Source organism: Bufo bufo, chromosome 2 (assembly GCF_905171765.1).
Source record: "Bufo bufo chromosome 2, aBufBuf1.1, whole genome shotgun sequence".
Classification (NCBI taxonomy): Eukaryota; Metazoa; Chordata; class Amphibia; order Anura; family Bufonidae; genus Bufo; species Bufo bufo.
The window spans coordinates 113,750,659-113,771,303 of NC_053390.1; the positions used below are offsets into that span (position 1 = coordinate 113,750,659).

Consider the following 20,645-nt stretch of genomic DNA (forward strand, 5'->3'; position numbering starts at 1 on the left):
TTTGCTGCTTGTACTTGCTAGCGATGGGCTATAGAGGTAATTTGGGGTACCTTCAAAAGGATTTTGTGGTGGTCAGGAGTGAATTGATTTTCTGGTCCATAAAACAGTGGAGAAAATCAATTAACTTATTGTAATAGATTCTTCAAAGTGAATCTCAAATCTGTGTAAGCCAGTGCCTCCCAATGGCTGGCAAATCTCATACGTGCTTATGTCTTTGTGTTTTTTGTTTTTTTTTATACACACAGTCAAGTCACATTATTATGACCACTTCCGACATCAGCCGTGAGTAACTCGTGAAGTCAGTCACGTGTGGGGAGCTGGCGTGGTGGGTATATTAGGTGTGCGATAAGCTGTCTGCACAGAGATCCCTCATGGGGATAAATATTGGCTTTACAGCCAAGGGTGGCAGCATTTCTGGAACTGTATGTGTGCTGCTGTGGTGAAAGTGTATTGCGAGTGGACAAATGGCACCATTACAAATATTTAGGGGTAAACGTTGGCTACAGAGGTGCACTAGGACAGACTGACACGATGCAGTGGAGCCAATCACTACTGAAATGAATGTGGAGGCTACCAGATGTGTCTAAAACAAGAGTTCAGAAAACCCTGTGTATGGGGCTCTGAAGCAGACGGGCGATCACTGCACCTCTGCGGACAAAGTTGCATCAGAAGAAAAGGCATCAACTTTTGTGGCGGTCTCAGAATTGGACCTCTGCTACTTGGCAAAGTATTGCCTATCGAGTGAGTCACGTCCTCTGCCTCATCAAACGGATGCATGAAAACAGCCCCCCTGCAACCATTGCTGGAAGAACACAAGCTGGTGTAGTGTTATGGTCTATGGCAGGGATGCTCAACCTGTGGCCCTCCCACCATACCCTGCTGTAGGCTGATCAGGCATGCTGGGAGTTGTAGTTTTGCAACAGCTGGAGGGCCGCAGGTTGCGCATGCCTGGTCTATGGAATGCTTTCGTGGTATTCTCTGGGCACTCTCATCCATATGGAAGGCATTCTCAGCTGATTTGGCAGATACATGCTGATGGTCTTCCCTGGGGCGGATGGGTTCCTCCAGCAAGACTATGAGACATGCCGCACGGGTAGGTCTGATGTTGTTTGGAAGACCATGACTAGGGATGAACAAATCGACTTGGTACCTTGGAACTGAACCAGAGTTCGGGAAATGTTTTTTGTTTTTTTTTACAGTAGAAATTAATTTTTGTAGTTATTACCTTAAGTCTCGCAAGACTTCACAAAGTAATAACTTCGGCTCATCAGAGCCAGTACATTCTAATACTGTACAGAGCACTTGCTCTGTACAGTATTGAAACAAAGTTTTATGCGAATCGACTTTGGATGTTTTCATCCTAAGTCGTTTCGCTCATCCCTAACCATGACCAAGACTTCCAAATACTACCCTGGCTCGCTAATTCCCCAGGCTTGAGCATCAGTGAGACTACCTCAATCATTGTGTTCATTCTATGGATCCTCCAGCAGCTGTGGGATGATACCTGTGACAACCTGCTCTCAGGGCTGCACACAGCCGTTACCCTGGATATTCGCTGGTAGTCAGAATAATGTGACTCGGCCTTGTATATGTGGCTTCATTCTTTGATCACACTTTAGTGGGTGCAGAGTACATGATGTACACCAAATGATTGATTATTGTGTTGTATATTATTTTGCAGGGCCTCTACTTGGTTCTCCCCTCCAGGATGTTGGTGTGATTGTACATAAAGTTAATGTCCTACCTTGCACGTCAATGACAGTGGTGTCAGCTTGTGTATCACGATGCATGCAGAAAGTGAGTTTGCATTTTCCTGCTACTCCAGAGGGTTTAGTAAATTGCTTTTCAGTAATGTGGTTTCAGGAAACACTTGTGCATATTTCTTCCCCCATAGGCACTAAAGACAGCAGGAAAGCAAATCCTGGAACCAATGATGAGGTTGGAAATTACTATGGGTGAAGATTACCTGGGCAGTGTCTTGGCTGATCTTTCACAGAGAAGAGGCAATGTTCAGGAAATTCAGGACCGCTTAAATAATAAAGTTGTTCTCGCCCTCGTTCCACTTGCAGAACTGATGGTAAGTATCATCTTTGTGTTTTCAAAAGGTAAAAATATAGCTTTTTCCTACAGTGGATGCCCACCTCATCCTTCAGAGTTTCACATACTGTTCACACTGATGTACAGAATCATGGAACTATGGTAAAGAGACAGAAATTACCTATAGTAATAGTAACCCTGCTGCCACTCTACCACATGTAGCCTTCCCCCATCCCTTGTAGATTGTAAGCTCTCAGGGGCAGGGTCCTCTCTCCTTCTGAACCAGTCTGGTTTAGGCTTATTGTACTAGTTTTTATATGTATACCCCTTATCATGTACAGTGCCATGAATCAAATGGCACTTTAATGATTTCTTAGTACATTGTACAAGTAAATGTTTGTATTTTTTATAAACTGAAATGTCATGTAAGCGTCTCTCTTTTAGGGCTATTCTACTGATCTGCGCTCGGCAACATCCGGCAGCGCCACATTTACTCTAGAGCTTTCAAACTATGAACCTATGAATCCCCAGGACCAGAATTCTCTGCTCAGGAAGAAGGGACTTCTATAAACATTATGCCTTTCAGCTTTATACTGTATTTATATAAAAATCTAAACTCTAAAAAGGACTTTTTTCTTGCTGTTTATGTTGGTTACATAGTTTGAAACATAGAATGTGCCGGCAGATAAGAACCATTTGGCCCATCTAGTCTGCCCAATATACTGAATACTATGAATAGCCCCTGGCCCTATCTTATATAAAGGATGGCCTTATGCCTATCCCATGCATGCTTAAACTCCTTCACTGTATTTGCAGCTACCACTTCTGCAGGAAGGCTATTCCATGCATCCACTACTCTCTCAGTAAAGTAATACTTCCCGATATTACTTTTAAATTAGAGGGGCAAAGGTTTAAAACTATGTCCTCTTGTAGCAGTTTTTCTTCTTTTAAATATTCTCTCCTCTTTTACCTTGTCGATTCCCTTTATGTATTTAAAAGTTTCTATCATATCCCCTCTGTCTCGTCTTTCTTCCAAGCTATACATGTTAAGGTCCTTTAATCTTTCCTGGTAAGTTTTATCCTGCAATCCATGTACTAGTTTAGTAGCTCTTCTCTGAACTCTCTCCAAAGTATCAATATCCTTCTGGAGATATGGCCTCCAGTACTGCGCACAATACTCCAAATGAGGTCTCACTAGTGCTCTGTAGAGCGGCATGAGCACCTCCCTCATTCTACTGGTAATGCCTCTCCCTATACACCCACAACTTCTGCTAGCATTTCCTGCTGCTCTATGACATTGTCTGCCTACCTTTAAGTCTTCTGAAATAATGACCCCTAAATCCCTTTCCTCAGATACTGAGGTTAGGACTGTATCACTGATTTTATATTCTGCTCTCTGGTTTTTTCGCCCCAGGTGCATTATCTTGCACTTATCAACATTACATTTTAGTTGCCAGATTTTTGACCATTCCTCTAGTTTTCCTAAGTCCTTTTCCATTTGTTGTATCCCTCCAGGAACATCAACCCTGTTACAAATCTTTGTGTCATCTGCAAAAAGACACACCTTACCATCGAGGCCTTCTGCAATTTCGCTGATAAAGACATTAAACAATATGGGTCCCAGAACAGATCCCTGAGGTACCCCACGGGTAACAAGACCATGGTCTGAATATACTCCATTGACTACAACCCTCTGTTGTCTGTCCCTCAGCCACTGCCTAATCCATTCAACAATATGGGAGTCCAAGCACAATGACTGCAATTTATTGATAAGCCTTCTATGTGGCACAGTATAAAAAGCCTTAAAGTCCAGATAAGCGATGACTACTTCACCTCCACCATCTATTATTTTTGTCACCCAATCAAAAAAAAAAATCAATAAGATTTTTTTGACATGATCTCCCTGAAGTAAACCCATGCTGTTTTTCATCTTCCAATCCATGGGATTTTAGATGTTCCACAATCCTCTCCTTAAGTATGGTTTCCATTAATTTCCCCACTATTGATGTCAGGCTTACAGGCCTATAGTTAACCGATTCCTCCCTACTACCTTTCTTGTGAATGGGCACAACATTTGCCAATTTCCAATCTTCTGGAACGACGCCTGTTACCAGTGATTGGTTAAATAAATCTGTTAATGGTTTTGCTAGTTCGCCGCTGAGCTCTTTAATAGCTTTGGGTGTATCCCATCAGGCCCCTGTGACTTATTTGTATTCATTTTAGACAGCTGACTTAGAACCAAGCTTTCCCCTACAGTAATATCAGATACCAAATTCCCATTTGGTTACATAGTTCAGCTTCAGTGCTGGTTTGGCTGAAAACCACCCCAAACTTGATGATTTCACTACACATTTCACTCACTGTGTGGCCAAGATTGAAATCCACAGCATAAATTGACCGATTTAAAATGTGGACTGCATATCAAGCTATATGGATTTCATTGTAGAAACTTTCCACTGCATGTGGATGAGATTTTTTCATCTGTAAACGATACAGATTTTCCATCATGTTCTCACACCCTTAGGGCTCAGACATATGGAGAGATAAGTAGCACTACAAAGGGAGAATATGGTGCTGCAGTTATAAATGTATGCCACATACAGTGTATAAGACCACAGGCTCAGACTTTATGCAATAAAAATGTGACGAATTTACGTGACTGCTGCAGTGTCACACAAGCCTTGGCCCTGCCTCAAAGCAGCAAAGTCAAGCTTCTGTACATTGATCTGCTATAGTTGGTGAGGCTACTTTCACACTCGCAACAGATCCGTTCAGATGATACAACAGTCTGCATCCGTTCAGAACGGATCCGTTTGTATTATCCAAGATGGATCCGTCTTGAACACCATTGAAATTCAATATAGGACGGATCCGTTTTCTATTGTGCCAGATTGTGTCATAGAAAACAGATCCGTCCCCATAGATTTACATTGTGTGTCAGAACGGATCTGTTTGGCTCAGTTATCAGATAAGCAGCGTTTGTGTCCGCCTCCAAAGTGGAATGGAGACTGAAGTGATGCATTCTGGGCAGATCCTTTTCCATTCAGAATGCAAACTGATCCGTTTTGGACCGCTTGTGAGAGCCCTGCACAGATCTCACAAACAGAAAGCCAAAACACCAGTGTGAAAGTATCCTAAGAGTGCAGCATTTTTACAAGGCCAAAAATTGGTGCCTCCAGGACTGCACCTCCACAATGGAAGTTGAATTAAAAGGGTTATCCAGGAACTGATGATGATTACCTATCCTCAGGAGAGGACACCATCACATTGGCAGGGGTCAAAGTACCAGCACCCATATCAATCATCTGTTTCAGGGAGCCCAGCAGCTCTCCCAAGCACAGTGCAGTGTGTAGTGATTGGTATTGCAGCTCAGCACCATTCAGTTTAATGGGGCAAAGTTGCAACTAGGAAGAGGCTGTGGGCCTCATGGAGTGCCCGCTTCTTCTAGCAGCTGATCAGTGGGGGTCCCAGGTGTTGGACTCCCACCAATGTGATATTGAAGACTTATCTAGAGGGTCATTAATATAAAATTCCCAGATAACATTTTTATATCAACTATTGTTCTTAATCTTACGAAACCACTAAAGTTAAGGAAAAAAAAAAAAAGCATGAAATAACCACTGAAACCACACCTCACAGTAAAGACTTTATTACATGAAACTGTAAATAAAGTTTTAGAATTCAACTTTTTGAAAAAAAAAGTAGCAAATCAGTGATTTAAAGATTTAAGCTAGATATGCGCACACAGTTTTTGATGACATTTAAAAAAAAAATGTAAAAATAATTAGTGGATCCAGAAGGAAGAAGTGCAAGTCCTTCCTTTATATTTCCTGTTCCCTTTGAATCCATTTCTGCCTCATTACACGGCCACCACAACTGCATGTGCGTTTCTAGCCTTACAAGATTAAAAAAGAAAACCTGTTGTGATTGGTACATTATATTTTTCCCAAAATGCAGCTTCCTCCTTCTTGCTTCATGTGTCTAATAATTGGTTTCATGCTCACAGTATCCTACATACAGTGGCTCTGCAGGAATTCCACGCCTGGGAGAAATGAAACCAAAAAATCCAATGTTATAAATAAATTCCGGTTAAACACAATTAGGGTGTATTCACACGACTGAAATTTTTGTAGGCCACAAAATGTCTGTGCACTTTTTTTGTGGACCCGTTGTAATAATGCCCATTTTCCGCAAAACAAACAAGAATAGGACATGCTCTATCTTTTTTGCGGGCCATTCTTTCTGCAACCAATCCGCCAAAAATGTGTACTAGATGTGGACCAAAAATATGCTCATGTGAATGAGGCCTTACACTATGGCCTCATGCACACGACCGTATTTCTGGTCTGCATCCGAGCCTCAGTTTTTGCGGCTCGGGTGTGGACCCATTCACTTCAATGGGGTTGCAAAAGATGCGGACAGCACTCAGATTTAAACAAATATATATATAAAAAAAATTAAAATATATATTTTTTAATGATTTTAAAGCTCGTATTTTGAGCCTACAAAATCCAATTATTTTTTAATTCTGAAAAATCATGGATTTTTTTTTACATCTATTAGTTGTTCAGAATTGCTCATTTCTTATGCTGGCCTGCCACCTGCTTGGCAGCTTTAATGCCCTGGGTCTCTCCAGCGAGACCCAGCGCATTAAAATCAATTACCGGCATCCGCATTAGCCGCGTAGGATGCCGGTAAGAAGCCCGGAAGCGCGAGTGATCACGGCATCTAAATGCTTTAAATACCGCAATCGGCAGTATTGCCGGCCGCAGGTTTCTGCTATTTAAAACAGCGGAGACCCACCGGCCATGACGCCCCCTGCATGAGTGGGTGGACGTAATGTTTGCCCATCGCTCCAGCACCACACATGTACGGCGCTGGTAGCGAAGGGGTTTAGGACAAGAATAAGCATTTTTAACAGTGTGGGACCTGCGGAAGGGGAAGATGTGGGATGCGCATGGCTAGTATCAGTGTTTTGTGGATCCATCACTTGCAAACTGCAAAAACGAATATGGTTCTGTGCATTAGGCCTAAAAGGAATACCCTTCTGATAAAGTGTCCCTTTAAGCTTTCATTTGCACATAACTAAATACAGCACCCCATATCAATTGTTAAAGAAAAAAAATATATATTGTGCCATGCTGCATCGGATGCCATATTATGGAGGCATTCTCGGCTAGACGAAAAACTTGGGAAGAATGCCTCCATAATGGCACGTCTGTAGTAACTTTGCAGACTAGGCAAGCTATAGTGCAGGGGTAGGCAACCTCCGGCACTCCAGCTGTTGAGAAACTGCAACTCCCAGCATGCATACTTGCTCTGCTCTTCTAACAACTCACATAGAAATGAATTGAGCATGCTGAGAATTGTAGTTTCACAACAGCTGGACTGCTGAAGGTTGCTGATCCCTGCTATAGTGTATAAAGAACACATGAACAGAATATAGCAAGCGTTAAGTGATTACTGGTTGGCATAATGTGTGAAGTTGCTTGGCATTCCATACCCGACCATACGGCAACGATGCTTGACAAGTCTGGCATAGGCATCCCCCACTGAGGTGACATCTTTGTTACTCCACAGCCTTTCTGCAACTGCGCTGGCTCTGGGCCTACACAACAAGAGCAATATCAATACTGCAAAATAAGTAAATCCAATAGTCGAGTAAATGTGTCATGATGGCAGCTTGGGGATATAATACTAATGATCACTCACAGGATGGCGCAGAATATGACTTACCACAATCTAGGCGTGAGGTTTGAAGCATCTACAAACTCTCCCCATAAACAAGCTTCACCGCCAATCACCAGCTGCTTCTGCTGGGTGGTCCCTGCAGCGACAGGAAAGTCATCAGTCTGGACAAGTATGTTCATGCGGCCATGGTACACTACAGCCAAAACAACTGTATTTTTTTTTTATGCTAAGGCGTGTGTTGGCCGTGCTGTATTTCTGTTCTGTCACAGGGACAGAAAACCTGAATTCAAGCCAGAGACTATTCAGTCACAGGACAGACAAAATCCGCCGATTCGTATGCGCTTTGTCCATTTCCATCATTTTAAGGATCAAAAATTGTGGAATTATAAAAAGCTAATGTGAATGAAGGTCTACACTTTAAACCTGCATTGTGTTCTTAGGGTGAAGGCCTGGAGGTAATTAAAACAATGTGTTTTATTTTTTATATATTTTTTTGTAATAAAAAGTCGTACTTTATAGAACTAAAAATCACAATTTTAATTTCCTCCAATGCTGGAGTATTTCTTCCTCAGCTTGGGAGTCCACATAGCCATCCACACACCCTCCTTCATGCATATGCTGGAAAGGCTGCTGCGGGCGAGCTGAACATTTACAGCTTTTCTAATGTAAGCATTTTAAAAGAGACAGATACGTCCCAAAAATGGCGTCGTCAGAGTTTACATGCTATAGAGCAGGCATGCTCAACCTGGGGCCCTCCAGCTGTTGCTAAACTACAACTCCCAGCATGCCCAAACAGCCTACAGCAGGGCATTGTGGGAGTTGTAGTTTAGCAACAGCTGGAGGGTCACAGGTTGAGCATCCCTGCTATAGAGGAACATGGACCTGTGTGCAGGGCAAGTTGAGACTTTTCTAGCTCGGACGTGTCATATAACCTTCACAGAAATGTAAAGGGTGCAGGCTCACAGCAGAAAACTATTCCTAGTGCAATACACTAAGGTTTCAATAAGGTTTGACATGGTTCCCTCACCGTGAGCTCAATTTTGACCATAGCTACATGGAAACGTGACACCCCAAATATGTATACTAGGCCGGTGCACACAGACGCAGAGTCTATACAGCTCCATAGCCTACTTTAAAGAGGTGGAATAATCTAACCAGAGTCTGATGCAACAAGTCCTGATTTTCTCTCGTCACATTCGTAGACGGAATAGAAGACTCATCTACCCTTTTGAAAGCCTAATACAACCGTGAGCTTGGAGAGTCCCAAATGCAATGGTATAGAAGCACTGAGATTTATCATACTGCATCGCATACACTCCATGACCACCCGCAAATCCAATTACAAGGCAGTAACTCCATGAAGAAAAGACATCCTCCTGAGATTCAGTTTTCAGCATATCTTCAACATGAAAATCCCTTATAGAAACCAATCGATACTAATTCTTATCGTAGCAAATGTTTAATGCTATGAACTAATATAACATCTGCAGTGCCAGGAAAAGGTCTAAGATGGAAGCCAATAAGGACCCCTTTACATGGGCCGACAATCTGGGCGATTATCGGGAAGGAACATTCCTGATAACTGGCCTGTGTAAGACCAGTTTCACATGAGCATGTACAATCTGTGAAACCATGTGATGGCTGTATTTCCCCGACCGAACTCACAGCATGATAATTATAGGAATTCTTGCCTGACCACAGGTCTACTGAACGGAGATCACATAATGCCCCAAGTAGGAAGGAAGTAATTACAATGCTACGAGTTTGGTCAGAGGAGCAATGTTTGGTCCAGGTAAGGTGGGCACCATTTCTGAACTCGTGTGAATCTGGCCTACTAACAATGTGGATTGATGGAAGACTGCTCAATGATCCTGGTGGCTCCTTGAAGCAGCAGGACACCACACAGTCACCTTATCCCCTTCCATACTTGACTGGGGGTTACCGTTCTACAACCATATAAATCTTTCAGTCACAAATCACATGGGGCTAAACAGACTCAAACAATTTGGAAAAAAGTGTCTAGTTTCTCTCTCCTCCCCCCTCCAACTTCACAGGGTTTGTATAGCAGAACCTCAAAATTATGAGCAAAACTTAAGGAGAACAAGTAGCTGCCTGCTCCTCAACCAATGATTTCTACAAATGCTGTCACATGCAGATTTATTGGAGGTAAAGAGGCTCCAGAACACACCATTAAAATTTGTTGGCTCAACCCCATAGGCTGCGATCCAGTCCTGACCATAGGAAATGCGGTTTAGGTACCAGGGAGCTGACAGAAGGACCTGAAACCCGGCGGCCGTAGCAGCCGCCATCTCCTGTTGATAATCTTTTTCCTTCCAAACTTCAACAATGGTGTCTGGTTTCAACTGGGGGATTTAAACACTTATTTAATAGAGTGCACCACTGTATATTACACCTGCAAAGAGAGCAAGACTGCACACATCATTAAAGGTCACAACAGCCCCAAGAAAGTCCTCGGTCAGACACACAATATAAAATCTTTCAAAAGGAAGATGCACAGAAGCCATCACTTTTGCAGAATACTTTGCAGGTGGAATAGAAAGGAAGCCCTGGTTGTGGCTGCTGAGGACCTAAACTACAGGAGTGCTACTGGGAAATAATATATTCTAAAACGACAATTCAAAGATGGCGGCAAGGCCATGAGAAGCACGTATCCAAGCAGAGGCGCAAGAACAGCCAGATATTTTAAAGCAAAGGTGACCTCTGACAAAATTGATTTAAACCTGCAACACGACACACTGCATACATCATTAAATCGACCAATGCAGTTATCTAGTCCTCTAGTATGTTATAGTTACAGGAGGCACGGCTGCCAGTAATGTATTTGTTAACGTAGATACGGATATAAATCAATGGGGTCCAACTGTTGCTGTTGGTGTCCACTGTGCGATAGATCCGCCACTGCATTGTGGTGTTTGTTTACGACGGTGACCACAATAAAGATGTGAACACAGCCATACTTGCCAAAAGGGAATATTGTGACGTGGCTTATTCTAAACAAAGCTATATTTCAGTCATTGGGGCCTGGCAAATAGTTATAGGGTGAATATAAGCCAGTACACCATCCGACCCGGATTCAGGATCACTGAACCTTTAATGTTCACTTTTTAATACCCAGTGTTCAAGTGCGCTTGTGTGGATTTAACTAACGGGTCTCAAGCACACGGCCCCCGATGCACTTTCTTTTGGCCCGCGAGACCTCAAGGGATGGGGTGCACCTTGAACTAATGAGTGCTTCCATTGTGGGAGCGCTCATTAGTACATAATAGAAGATCCAGGAAGCCGTGAGTAAAGCACCGCTAGTTCTGTGCTGGCATTACTCATCGCTCCCTGGACCTTTTCACCCCATGCCCTGGCAGTTCACAGGTTCAACATGTAGTGCACACCACTTGATATTGTGTGAAATGTAGCAGTGCCGCGCTGAAGAGTCAGAGTGGTGGCGGCGCCCAGAGGAGGAGAGGAGACGAGACTGTCTTTGCTGTATTGTCTGCATTTAAGGGACAGAGGGATGGGGGAGGGGGGGGGGATTTATAAGGGGTCAGCGGTTTGTCTGTATACATTTGTGGTGTAATCATGGCTCTGTATAAATTTGGAGTTTGATCTGTGGTCTGTATGTTTGTGGGCTGAACTGGGGTCTGTATTAATTTAAGGGTCTGGTCTGGGAGACTGTTAGAAGGTGCTGTCCAGCCATTCGGAATTTACTTTTGAAAACTGACTAGAATGCGACAAAATAAATAGCGATACCTCTCATCCCACTAGGGGAGTTCTTGGAATCATTCCTAGGCGATCCAGCTGAGGTGAGGCTCTGGGGCAGAGTGACGTGTATTGTATTGTATTGTATTTGAAATGCATTCGACTCGTCAACTGGATTTTATGTGCGGCCCCTATATCAAGCAGAGTTTGAGAGCCCCGTCATAGTGGAAGCTGTGCTCATGGTTCCATAATTATTATGAAAATACCTAAATATTACTTTGTTATAAAATTCCCAAATAGCTTTCATTACTTATAATGGGTCCGTTGAAAACTCTGCTAATGCACCGTTTGTCATCCGCGTCCGTGATCCGTGGTTCCAGTTCGTCAAAAAAATAAAACCTGTCCTATTATTTTCGCGGACCCCTTCAAGTCAATGGGACCACTAAAAAACACAGAGGCACACAAGATTGTCGTCCGCGTTCGTTTTTTTCCTATCATTTGCATGGCAAACCTGTCTTAGATTTTTTTTTTTTTACTTTCCTTCATGTCTGGTGATCCTCCAAAAATAAAAAGGAAGACACACGGAAACAAAAACGGATCACGGAACAACATTTTGCGGAATGGAACACAACAACGGTGGTATGCATGAGGCCTATATATTATATAAATCTCAGGATTCTCACCATTCACAATAGGAGATATCAAAGCTTGATCTACTCCCTCCTGACCTCTGCATAGGTCACAGAGCATGCCTAGAAAACTCTCCCATAGAAGTCAATGGGGTCAACTACTGTTCATTGTGTCTCTGGCCTATGTGGCTGCTCTCAAATAAGTATTGACATCTTTGGGCCCCGTGGCCAGTGTGAAAACTACATAATTTTAGGTTTGTTTTTTGATATGGATAATTACATGGAAAAGTGTTGTTGTTTTTTTAGAATTGTTAGTGATTTTTTTTTTTTTTTTTTACCCAAAACTTGAATAAAAGGGAGAAGGTTAATTATTAGCTTTAAAGGGTAACAGTCATGTTTTCCTAAATTTTTTTTTTTGCATAAGTTACTGCTGCAGCATCATTATGCATAAAGCAATCTTTAGTTTCTTCACATACCACTGTTTTCTTTGAGTTTTTCCCTTAGTTACAGCCGTTTAAACATTTACAACATGAGGAACTTCTCAAGATGGCTCCTCTGCCAGTTCTGAGGCCAAAACTGCTTCCCCTCACTTCCCATACACACTTGCTGTAGCCAGCAGCTCCCTGCCAGCCAATCAGATTGGATTACTGAGACACACCTCCTCACTCTGAAGCCTAATGCAGGCATGCAGTGTGAAGGACCGCCCCTCTGTCTTCTTAGCCACAGACAGACAAGCCCTAGCAACTGTCTTAAGGGAGCAGTGGAAAGGGACAGAGGACATTAATGAAAGCTGTTATTATAAGGTAATTACAGATCTTTTGACAATCATTGACAGACTAACTCAGGTATACATGCCTAGCTCTAATAAACTAGCAAATAAAAAATAAAAAGACAGACAGTTACCCTTTAAGGCTGGTAACCTTTGTGGCTTGAGTACAAGTGAAGAAAACTCAAGAACGGGAAGTTTGTTAAAAAGTAAACCAAAATTAAATGTTAAAAAGTTAACAAACCATTAAACGTTAGAGGCTCAACTCTGTAGTATTTCTGCCAGTCCTGGCCATAGCTAACATAATCTAGGTACCAGGGGGCTGAGAGGATAGCAGACAAGCCCACATCTGTCACCTTGTACAATTCGTCCTCATAGTTTTCTGCCTTCCACACCTCCACTATAGTGTCAGGGTTAATCTGTAAAGATTGCAATAGATAAGGGTTTAATAGAAATGTGTAGGCTCGAGTGTAATTATCACACGTCTTTACAAGAGTGACACCCGAAACAGGCTGGGACCACAAACGGTTTGTAGAACGAGAGCTGCCACCCACAGGTACAGGATGTAACCCCCACCCTCATAATGGGACATATCGGTAATAAATGTTGTGCTACAATGGTATACAAGTCTGTAAGTAGCCCCGTGTACATTAACCCACCTGTGTTTTTCCTGGACTATAGTATGAAAAAAGTTGCCATCTGTCACTGTATTATGGGGACTTGTAGTTTTATAACAGCTGGAGGGTCTTCAGTTGGCCATTACTGCCCAGATCACAACTAACGCCATCATTTCTAAATGCCTCAATGTAGTCCGGTCCTTACAATGAATGGGTCCTGTACCCCCTGGAGCATCAGTTGTGCAATGGCTGGTCAGACCTCAATCTCCTGGACTGCTTCATAAAAATCTGTTCAGATCAGTCGACTCTGCAATTTTTTTCCATTAGAGGGGAAGAAACCACTGCCAGATTACTTTTGCTGGGACACCAACGCTGGCCATACACTTCAGATACCAGTCAGCCAAATGCTTGTTTGATGGACAGCTATTCCTCCAATACACATGCATGCACCATGCGTTTCTAGGGAGAGGGGAGAATAGCTGCTGCCAGAGAGGTCCTCTTCCTATTAGGGTGCATTCACATGACCGTATCAATTATGTGGTCCGCAAATTGCAGATCTTAAAAATACGGAGGCAGTACATGAGCCTCCCACAGTTCACAAGCCCGTTTGGAAAAAAAATGCCTATTCCTGTCCGCAAAGAGGACAATGGAACACGTTCTATAATTTGCGGCTCGGCCACACGGATGCGGAAAGCACAAGGACGACATGTGCCATCTGTACAGTTGTACATTAGTCAGTCAACAATTGCAGCAGAACCAGCCATCAGCTATGGCCATGGGCAGCTTTATCAGATGGCTACACGACCACTATTTCATGTGCTGACCGATCATGACGCAAGCATGGGACAGAAATATCATCAATTCAGAGGTGGTGTTTTACGGATAGGTGTTAAGGATAAGCAAAGCAGCAGCATTTGTGGTTTTCTGATGATTTTAGAATGATAATATTGCTCATGATTGTCCTTCACGTCTGTGAATAGAGGACATTGGTAGATCAATCAGCAGCCACTAAGGATGGATACAGGTAACCCCAGAGAGGAACGTCAATAGAAAGCACAAATACACATACATGCATGACATACAGTGAGACCTCTCCGAGATGACCACCCAAAACTGCACTGAATTTCTTCTGGAAAGTGCTCTTCTAAACAAAGATGTCTAGTAGCCATGATACATGGCAGAACAAAAAATTTGTGGCAGGAAATTTGGCCTGGATAAAGGGGCGATCTGAGGGAGATGTTTCACTGTATGTGGTAAGTGTGTGATCGGAGGAAGGCGGAAACACCCGGAGAAAAGAGGACGTCTAGCTCCACTACAACACATCCCACTCCATAGAGGAACATACCTGGTCATGATTATCAAATACCTCTTGCCAGACCATGTAGCCCTTCTTGGACTCTGACACTATGTTCAATATTCTGTAATAAAGTTAAGTTACAGGCAGTTAGTCACGGGTACAGGCAGAGGTCCTACCCAGAAGGAGCAGATCAGTCTAAGACAACAATATGGAGTGATGAAGAACACCACAATCACGTGTCATTCTATCTGAATGGTTTCATAATTGCAGGAAATCAGTATGTGTGGGTCTCAGGACAGAATCGTACGGTTTCCGTTTCATCCAGCCAGAACAAAAAAAAGATTAGGCAAGCTAGATTTAAACATGCCCAGTCCTTCTATCTCCTCAATACCTTATGTCAAGGGACAGTTAACAGGCCTCCATATGCAGCAGGTCATAGCCAATCACACTTTTAGAAACAAACGTTTCTCTCATGTATGGCCAGCATTGCCCCTTTGCACACCTTGTCATACATATAGCCGTGTTAACATCAGTCCGGGCCGTAAAATGCACCAGAACTTTAATTAAAAAAAATATAATTTTGATATCTCAAATTTTTTGATCAGTGTGGGTCAGAGTTGCGAGACCCCCGCCAACGGCTAAAACAAGAAGGTAATGATCACACAGTGCAGCGACAAGCGATGTCCATTACCATGTTGGCAGAGCTACACCCAAACAGCTGATCAGCAGGGCTGTAGGGCGTCACACCTCCACTGATCAGGTAGTGATGTCCATTCCTGAAGACAGACCACCGCCAAAAAAGATAAAATAACCAAATATATGTATATTTCTTTACTATTAAATCATTTTTATTTAATAATGATTAAAAAAATTATTGTATTTTTTCTTTTCGCACTGCTATTTTATTGTAATCTCCTGTCTGAAAGGCCATAGGACACTACAGTACAGCCTCTGCATGTGAAATGCACAGACCTCTGTAGGGCATACCTAACAGGGCAGGGGCTTATACAAGAAACTCTGGGGGATCTTGTTAGACCCTAGGCTGAACGTATGCCTCTGCTGCCCGCTTTCCTATGTCAGCACCATCATCTGCACTGATCACAGGGTAGAAAGGGGTTAAACAGCCAGAAGCCAAGTCTTCTTCATTTATGGCTGTTAGTGCTGGAGATGGCCGTCAGTCACAGGTGTCCTCCAGCAGATGTTTGCAAGGGCAATGCGCAACACAAGATGGCCTTTCCTGCAACGTATGTGTATGCGACAATGCAGGAAGGGGGTTAAATTAAAGCGCCATGCCATACATGTACATTATGAGATTGTATATCAGCAACCTGGATAAGGGAAATCCCTGTTCCCAGGTGCTTAACCCTTTAGATGCTGAGGTTAATAGCCCAACTCAACCTCTCATCATCAACTTCTTTGACAGAACTCATTTCTGAGCCATTAGACATTTGGGTTGGGAAACTGTGCAAGGTTTATTTTGTCCGTGGCGGATATATAAGACAAATTACTTACTTTTGAACATAGTAAGATTCTAGTTTACAGTAATCTGTGCCAAAGCCATGTTCACTCATGAACTTCGTGATATCAGGATTGGATTTCCTGCAGAGAATAAAGGCATAAAGTAATATTGTATTTTATTACCCTCAACAGGACTGTCTGTACTGGGACGTAATTGTATACAAAGAGCTGCAACTGGTGGTTAGAACCCAAGAGTTAAAGGGGTTTTCCGGGTTCAGGGCTGAACCTGGATATAAGCTGCTTTTTATTCCCGGACTACATATAAGTGGAGCATCAGACATTTCCTTGCTCAGATGCTCCCCCTTGCCATGCTGCATCACGCAGCGCAAGACTCTGTTTGCTTTGTGCCGCAGACTTCAACCTAGCAGTGAGCCCGGTGACGTCACCGGCACAGAAGGTGGTTTAGTGTAGTAGCATAGTACCCACCTCCAAAACAGCCTCCAGGAACGCTGTAAACCAGCCATCTGTGTTGGGGACATCACCAGGCTCACTGACCTAGTGATGCAAAGCCCGGTACGTCTCCGGTACACCGAGCCTCCCCCCCCCCCAGTGTGGCAATGGGGAGCAATGGTGCAAGGAAATTCTCTGATGCTCCACTCATATGTAGACATTTCAATAATCTGCAGCACTCAGACAGCTAGATTACAGCAAGCCTGTTCACTGGTCTGTACCCAAGTATGTGGGATGAGTAGTGCTGCCAATCAGAGTTTTTCCACTCATATGTAGTCACAGAATAAAAAGCAGCTCATATTCCGGTTCAGCCCTGAACTCTGAGAACCCCCGTAAAGTGGATTTACACAGACAGATTAATGGGGAATGAACGTTCCTGTGAATGAATGTGCAGCAGATCAACTGATGAACAAGCGAAACACTCGTTCGGGAGTCCTGTTTGCGCAGGCACATCAATCATCATTTTTGGGAGGCAGATTGTGCTGTCTAGACCGCGATCTGCTGCAGCTGTATGAGGAGGAGTGAGCGCAATAGCGAACCCTTGTCCTCATACTGTGGAGGGTGGGCTTAGGGGATAGCTGTAGGCCAAATGTCTGTAAGGGTCCAGCTTAAATGGGTGGGCAGTGCATAGCCAGGTGAATCAGGATCCCCTAGGAGGTGGATGATGACAACTCAGAAGTGACATGCATAGTCTCCAAATTTTGAATGACCATACGTTGCCCCATGGGACTGCAGTGTGTTTCTCATTAAACATGTATTATTGCATTTACACCTTACTTCTGAGAAGTGGAAGGTCTGGGGCAGACTGGCCATAGACTACAGGGAAATTTCCCAGTGGGCCGATGCCCAGGGGGCTGCCTGAGCCCACCTCATGGGCACCAGCCAGATAAGCAATTACGTGTCGCTCCCAGAGTTAATTAACACTGGGGGCGTCAAGTGTAATGTACCTGGCTGGCGACCACAGGTGCTCCGATTCCTGAATTAAACTACTGCCATCCTGAGGCAACAGCTTGTGAGGAGGTATTTTGTGCTGCAGTCTTTGGTTCTGCTGGGGTGGTATTTTGTGCCGCAATATGGAATTGCTAGCCTGCCTACTTGTGTTGGCCCTGTTTTCTGTCAATTTGGATCCACCTACCTCATGGGGCCATTTATAGTTTTTTTCTAGGGCCACTAAGTTCCCTATCCACCCCTGTGGAAGGTCGACTGCTTCTGCTTAGCACAGGGGATCACTTAGATATATCTTTGTTGAGCAGGGCTTGCCAGGAACATTTAGACAGATTATAGTCTGTAACAAAGCGGGTATAACTTGTACCAAAAATGCACCACTTTAGGACCACCAGATATACACCATACCTCTAATGGTTGTATAAATGCCAAAACAGGTAGGAGGAAGTCTGGCACTACGTGGTTATATAGCTGGGTACAAGGCACCACCCTCATCAGCACTTTGTAAGAGGTTCTATAATGGAAACATCTTTAAAGCGGTTGACTAATCACTAGGATCTACCAATGTCAGATAGGTACGGGACCCACGCCTTATTTCAGGAATGGGGCCTACAAAGTGAAGGGCAGCACACTTCTATAGAAGTTCACTTCTAAAAGTTCCAAAAAGAACAGAGCCAGAGTGCACAGCTATTTCCGGAACTTCCATAGAGCGAGAGCAATCACGGCCAACTCTCCATTCTGTTCTAGAGAGATAGGACAAACCCTTTAAAAATATTATTTTTTTCCTTTTTGTTTGCATTCTTAGAGCCTTAACTTTTCAAATTTTTCTATAGCTGTATCGGGCTTGCTTGTTTTTTCACAGGATGAGCTGTAATTTTGAAGTACATATCATTTTACTAACCTTTTCTGAGGGGTGGGAGGGAGGAATGGAAAAAAAAAAAAACCATGCGGTGTAACATTATTATATATATATATATATATATATATATATATATATATATATATATATATAAATAATATATTTTCACATAAACTTACCAACAAGAGAAATCTACTTCATCCCCTCCTAGATGGATATACTTATCAGGAAATACCAAATTGAGCTCATAAAACAAATCCTGTATAAATTTGTAGGTCTCATTTTTAATGGGATTTATAGGCCCAAATGTTCCACTGGGTTGCCCATCCTGGTAGCATGGTGTCAAAAGATCTTTCTGCCCTATAAAGCAAGAATACAACTATAAATCTTCTCAATCACCTGTTGATCTATAGAGGATGTGCATTTAGAAGTGTGCCGAAATGGCTATTCCATAAGTAAAAACTAGAGGACTAGATAGATATCAATGTATCATAATCTAAAAGCTAAGGGTCCTGGAAATGATCAAAACTCTCAGATGTCAAATTGCCACCAATTGTTTTAAATATTTGAATATGTCCTAGCACTGTTGCCTAGCAGTGCTGGGGTCCTAGGTTCGAATCCGACCAAGGACAACATCTGCATGGAGTTTGTATGTTCTCCCCGTGTTTGTGTGGCTTTCCTCCGGTTTCCTCCCACACTCCGAAGACATACTGATAAGGAACTTAGATTGTGAGCCTGATGCTAATGTCTGTAAAGCGCTGCGGAATATAGTAGTGCCATAAGTGTAATAAATAAAATGTTAAGGAAAATGGAATTAAAAAGGGGTTGCTTGCGCCGCTAGGGTCTCCATGCAGTACAACGATGGCCAATGGATTTCAAAAGGACAATGTGTGATGGTTCATCTATAAAAAAAGCGAGTAACAACCTGCATCTCCCTCCTCCCAAGTTTCAGAAACGTACACTAAAGTTTATTGCGTAAAGTAAACTGAGCCAGTAGAGTGCATGCTGAAGTAGCACCAAAAACACTTACCTTTACCCCATGAATCCGTATGTCCTGGAGTGTCAAACTCTGGTACGACTCTAATGCCTCTGAAGCGGGCATATTCAATCACCAGGTTAACATCAGTGGGAGTGTAAATATGTGTCAACGGATGGTAAGCTCCCTGAAAAGCAGCAAAAATACAGAACTCAACACTACATGTGATTTTAGGGCTTACTCACATTGTGGGCCAAAAAAAAAAAAACACACAACTGAATGAATCGATACCACACACACACACATTGAAGAGCTGGCAGTTTCAGTATTACAGGTTTAGGCCTCAAGCACACAGCCGTTGCCGTGTTGCGTCCCGGAACAGAGGCATGGAACCCCACGGAAGCACCACAGAGTGCTTCCGCAGCGCAAAAAAAAATAAATAGTGCATGCACTACTTTTTTGCGGTGTGGACTGTCGGTGCGGATCATGGACCCCATTCAAGTGAATGGGTCCGAGTCCGCCCTATGGTCGGTGCCCGTGCATTGCGGGCCCCAACGACACACGTTAATGAGGCCTTAGGCAAAGTGCTAGATGTCCTTAAAGAGACCACTCCTATCTGGAGACTTCTTGGCAATGCTCCATAGGAATGGAAAGGGAAGAGAACCCTTTTGCTAGCACCATCTTCTGGAAGTGGCTCCTTAGGTGTCAAAATTCAACTTTTAACCCTTTCAAGACCAAGCCATTTTTCACCTTAGTGACCAGGCCTAATTTTGCAAATCTGACACGTGTCACTTTATGTGGGGATAACTTTGGAATGCTTTTATTTATTCAATCCATTCTGAGAATGTTTTCTCGTGACATCTCGTACTTGATGTTACGGGTAAATTTGGGTTGATAACTTTTACCTTTATATTTTAAAAAATCCTAAATTTACAGAAAACGTGGAAAGAACAAAATAATGTAATTTTCTAAATTTGAATTTCTACGCATTAAAAAAAGGCAGATAATAGTTTTTACTTAAGATTCCCTATATGTCTACTTTATGTTATTAAAAAAAAAAAAATATTACATTTTATTTTTTTAGGACGTTAGAAGGCTTAGAATTTAAGAAGCAATTTTTCACATTTTCCATAAAATTTTCAAAACAGA

General features: G+C 42.9%; 2 protein-coding genes across 3 annotated transcripts in view; one reads left to right on the forward strand and one right to left on the reverse strand.

Moving 5' to 3' along the window:
• The window catches only part of LOC120990729 (ribosome-releasing factor 2, mitochondrial-like), a 28,027-nt gene extending 25,371 nt beyond the window's left edge, over window positions 1-2,656 (forward strand). The window contains exons 9-11 of the mRNA XM_040419637.1: window positions 1,682-1,797; window positions 1,895-2,077; window positions 2,482-2,656. Coding sequence (XP_040275571.1) covers window positions 1,682-1,797; window positions 1,895-2,077; window positions 2,482-2,607 — 425 coding nt within the window. The 3' untranslated portion in view covers window positions 2,608-2,656. The remainder of the gene's footprint in view (window positions 1-1,681; window positions 1,798-1,894; window positions 2,078-2,481) is intronic.
• Window positions 2,657-5,670: 3,014 nt separating this feature from the next.
• The window catches only part of LOC120992454 (beta-hexosaminidase subunit beta-like), a 69,673-nt gene continuing 54,698 nt past the window's right edge, over window positions 5,671-20,645 (reverse strand). Inside the window, exons 7-14 of one of the 2 annotated variants that reach the window (XM_040421448.1) lie at window positions 19,551-19,683; window positions 18,700-18,880; window positions 16,261-16,347; window positions 14,797-14,869; window positions 9,917-10,091; window positions 7,774-7,864; window positions 7,541-7,645; window positions 5,671-6,079 (exon numbers count right to left, since the gene is read on the reverse strand). In XM_040421448.1, coding sequence (XP_040277382.1) covers window positions 6,019-6,079; window positions 7,541-7,645; window positions 7,774-7,864; window positions 9,917-10,091; window positions 14,797-14,869; window positions 16,261-16,347; window positions 18,700-18,880; window positions 19,551-19,683 — 906 coding nt within the window. In that variant the 3' untranslated portion in view covers window positions 5,671-6,018. Of the gene's footprint in view, window positions 6,080-7,540; window positions 7,646-7,773; window positions 7,865-9,916; window positions 10,092-13,078; window positions 13,254-14,796; window positions 14,870-16,260; window positions 16,348-18,699; window positions 18,881-19,550; window positions 19,684-20,645 lie in introns of both variants that reach the window. The other variant, XM_040421446.1, reaches the window with a different exon arrangement.